Source organism: Nanorana parkeri, unplaced genomic scaffold (assembly GCF_000935625.1).
Source record: "Nanorana parkeri isolate BGI_ZX_2015 unplaced genomic scaffold, ASM93562v1 scaffold62, whole genome shotgun sequence".
Lineage (NCBI taxonomy): Eukaryota > Metazoa > Chordata > Amphibia > Anura > Dicroglossidae > Nanorana > Nanorana parkeri.
Window position 1 is genome coordinate 1,165,281 of NW_017306330.1, and position 4,177 is coordinate 1,169,457.

The following is a 4,177-nucleotide window of genomic DNA, read 5'->3' on the forward strand; positions in this document are numbered from 1 at the left end:
AGACCCCTTCCTTCCTCTGCTAGACAGGGCTGTGGTGTGCAGCAGAGCTGTGTAAATTTCAGCACTGGACGGAGAGAAATACAAACCCTTCCTCAGGTCTTGCATGTGGATTTCTTCTGGTTTTGCCTCCTTTACATGAAATCTTAGGACATCTGCAATATGTTTGGTTGCATTAGCAGTTCGATGTTTGGCCTTACCCATTGCCTGGCATTGAGGTGTCAGGTGCACAATGAAGGGATAACATCACACATACATTTCACGTCCGCCTGTCCCATCACGGTCAACCTTGGATCACTCTTCAGAAACAGAGTTAATAGGCCACATTTTCTGCGCCTAAGACATAATGGCATTTACTCATTAACGACGGAGTATAAAACGCGGAACGCGTAGATTTGTCAGAATTCCGTGGATGCCGAGTAAAAAATGTACCCACAATCCCTCTGACATGAATAGATTCCATTGTGCCTCTCACACGCTGTGTTGTGCTCGGTCGGTTCTGGTTTTTGTTTGGCTTTTTTTTCTTGGTTGGTCACGGTCATCCCGGTAAGGTGAACTATGAATGTTTCATACATGTTGGATCTCTGCATAATGTACAGTATTTACATTGCCTCATAACAAATTCCGCTCATGCATATATCCATGAGATGACACAATGGGATGATGTATGGTTTCTGCAATATTTCGTATATGCGGCCAAATTAAAGCAGATATAAATCCAATCAATAAAAGCCAGTATGAGATTTAACATGTTAATGTCATTCCAAAAGCAATTTGTTTACTTTTCATACACAACTGAAGGCTCCCACATGACATTCCTAACACGGACCAGTTACTATGTGTCACACAAAACTCATACATTAGGCAGAATGACTTTATTTTTACCTTCCCTGGCCGAGCCAAACCTGTCTTCATAGATAGATACAGGGGCGTAATTGAAAATCACAGGGCCCCATAGCAACATTTTGTATGGGGCCCTGTGATTTCTAGTTACACCCCTTGCAGAGCCCACCTGTGATCCCACACAGCCCACCTGCGATCCCACACAGCCCACCTGCGATCCCACACAGCCCACCTGCGATCCCACACAGCCCACCTGAGATCCTACACAGCCCACCTGAGAGGGACCCTGCAGAGCCCACCAAAAACTTTCCATGAAGTTAAAAAGCAAAAATACCTTTGTTAATATTGGAGTCGATGGTAGTTTTTTTTTTTTTTTTTATCCGAAATTCCGTTGACGAATTTCGGATGCGAATCCGAATTCCGTTACAACAGAAACGTGACTGGTTGACCAATCAGAGGTTTTCTTCTGCTGCTGAGGGTTGCATTACAGGCACGAAATACGAAATTCCGATCTGAAATTCGTTAACGGAATTTCGTATTTCAGATTAAAGAAAAAAAAAATCTTGTCATGTTGTTCAACCTCAGTCACAGGGGTAATATTAGTTCCCGTTTCGACAAAATTCGGATCTGAAATTCGTCAACGGAATTTCGTATTTCGGATACATTCGGAAGCATTGCAATTCGGATTTCGGATGCTTCCGAATTTACGAATTTCGAATGTGCGAATTTCGATTCGTAACGAAACGAATCGCACATGTCTACTGCTGATTGGTGCGCTCTAGCTCTGATTTAGCAGGGAGCATGTTAGACCTCTGCAGCGTGGCCACTGCTTCTACACAGAAAGCACGGGTCCTGCACGCTGGCAGGGGACAGGCTTTTCTACTCAGGCTGTGGCTGCTTTAGAAGGAAAACAAACTGTGAGACATTGAACACATTTTCTGAAATTTCCGACAAATTAGGACACGGTCCTCTCACTGCCCTCTCCATTCCGGGCAAAGTGAATATTAAAGGTCAAGTCCTGATTTTGAAGTCTTTTTTGTTTTGTTACTTTAGGTTGAGCCGCAGGAACTCTCAGAATCCTGTTTCTGGGTGAAGGTGAAGGAGGAGAAATTTGAAAACCCCGAACTCTTCAAGAGGCTGTGCCAGACCTTTGCAACACACATCAAGGGTAGGCCGTCGATTTTCACTGACTTAAAGCTTTCAGATATTAGTCGTCATTTATATTTATTTGCGGATTGTTTAATCTCCGGGTTACTGGTGTTTGTGATAGTCTGCGATCGATAGATAGATAGATACAATCGATAGATACAATCTATCAGTCCAGAAGTTCACAGAATAACCCCCCCCCCGATAGATAGATAGATAGATAGATAGATAGATAGATACGATAGATACGATAGATACGATAGATACGATAGATACGATAGATAGATAGATAGATAGATAGATAGATAGATAGATAGATAGATAAGATAGATAGATAGATAGATAGATAGATAGATAGATAGATAGATAGATACGATAGATAGATAGATAGATATTAGATAGATAGATAGATAGATATTAGATAGATAGATAGATAATGATCATTTGATTGACACAATTGATTGTTAGATGGATAGATATGATCATTTGATTGACATGATTGATTGTTAGATAGATAGATAGATATGATCATTTGAGTGACATGATCAATTGATTGTTAAATAGACACAATTGATTGGATGTATAGATAGATAGATACGATCGAACAATACAATTGATTGATAGATATGGTCGACAGATAGATTTGATTGACACGATCGATTGATTGACAATTGATTGTTAGATGGATGGATAGATAGATGCAATCGAACTATACAATTGATAGATAGATGCAACCGAACGATACAATAGATAGATAGATAGATACAATCGATAGATGATAGATGTTGTGTGTTCTAGAACATTATTTGGATCCCTGTGTCTGATGGCGCACTGTGGTTTGTGTTGTCTCATACGGGATTATCTATTTTTACTTCTAATGATTTGCGTAGCCCCCAGATATATTCGGCAGATCTACAGGTGAAACTCGAATAATTAGAATATTGTGCAAAGTTCATTTATTTCACTAATGCAACTTAAAAGGTAAAACTAATATATGAGAGAGACTCATTACATGCAAAGCGAGATAGTTCAAGCCGTGATTTGTCATCATTGTGATGGTTATGGCTTACAGCTCATGAAAACCCCAAGAACCCCAAATCCACAACCTCAAAATAGTAGATTATTACATGCAATCAATAAAACAAGGATTGTACATAGAACAATATCGGACCTCTGAAAAGTACAAGCATGCATATGTACTCAGTACTTGGTTTGGGACCCTTTTGCAGCAATTACTGTCTCAATGCGGCGTGGCATGGAAGCTATCAGCCTGTGGCACTGCTGAGGTGTTATGGAAGACCAGGATGAACTTTTGCACGATATTCTAATTATTCGAGTTTCATCTGTATAAGAAGTGCCATCCCAGTGACATGGGAACACACACAATACAAGGAGCAATGCGGTGAGAACCTTGCCCCTATAAGCTTTCAATCTAGAAGTAGAGAAGATCGTTACGATAGGTAGAGAGATTGGACTCCGCCTGTGAGATGCTGGAAATGAACCCTTGCGGATGACGCTTGTTCTGTTTAAAGCTGAACTCCAGGCAAAGAGCTATGTACACAGAAGTTTTCCTATTGTCCATCCAGTTCTGATGGACACACAACACATATGGTCCACACAACACCGCTCTATCCAGCAGGGCAGGAGACCTGATTTTTCTCTGCTGCGGTTAAGTTGCACTTACAGGTCTTGCCCCTCCCCCCCCAAAGCCTATGACTGTTACATGGCCGGAGTTGCGCTTTAAGAGATGTATTATTTTTCAGAAATTGAAGGGCATAACGAGCCAATTTAAAGTCTGCGCGGCCGTCCCGCAGTCACTGGTGTGAGAAACAGAAGAATTAATATTTAGTAATTGCAACCAACAGATTGACCAGTCCGCCGTCCAATTAATCCCGTGTAGACTGTAAGCTTCACTAGGCAAGCGCTTTTCCATGGGGTTTTTACCGGTAATTAAGTATCAGAAAACTTCAGAGATAACGATGCCGGGAGAGTCTATCAGCGGGTTCTCCTATAGAACTAGTGTACATTGTGCCGGAGGAACAGCAGCAATTAGGCAACTTTTATTTCATATAAAAAGTGTCCAAAGTCGGCTGACGGGGGCCATCGGCTCGTGTCGGATCGATTATTAGTACAAGTCGTTTCCTTTCTGCAAACAAGTGATACAGTCCAAAAGGTCACACAATATACCCCC

The 4,177-nt window shown here is 41.4% G+C and overlaps 1 protein-coding gene across 1 annotated transcript in view; it reads left to right on the plus strand.

The window, feature by feature from the left end:
* The window catches only part of DIAPH2 (diaphanous related formin 2), a 909,560-nt gene that overhangs the window by 334,274 nt on the left and 571,109 nt on the right, over positions 1 to 4,177 (plus strand). The window contains exon 17 of the mRNA XM_018576282.1: positions 1,894 to 2,008. Coding sequence (XP_018431784.1) covers positions 1,894 to 2,008 — 115 coding nt within the window. The remainder of the gene's footprint in view (positions 1 to 1,893; positions 2,009 to 4,177) is intronic.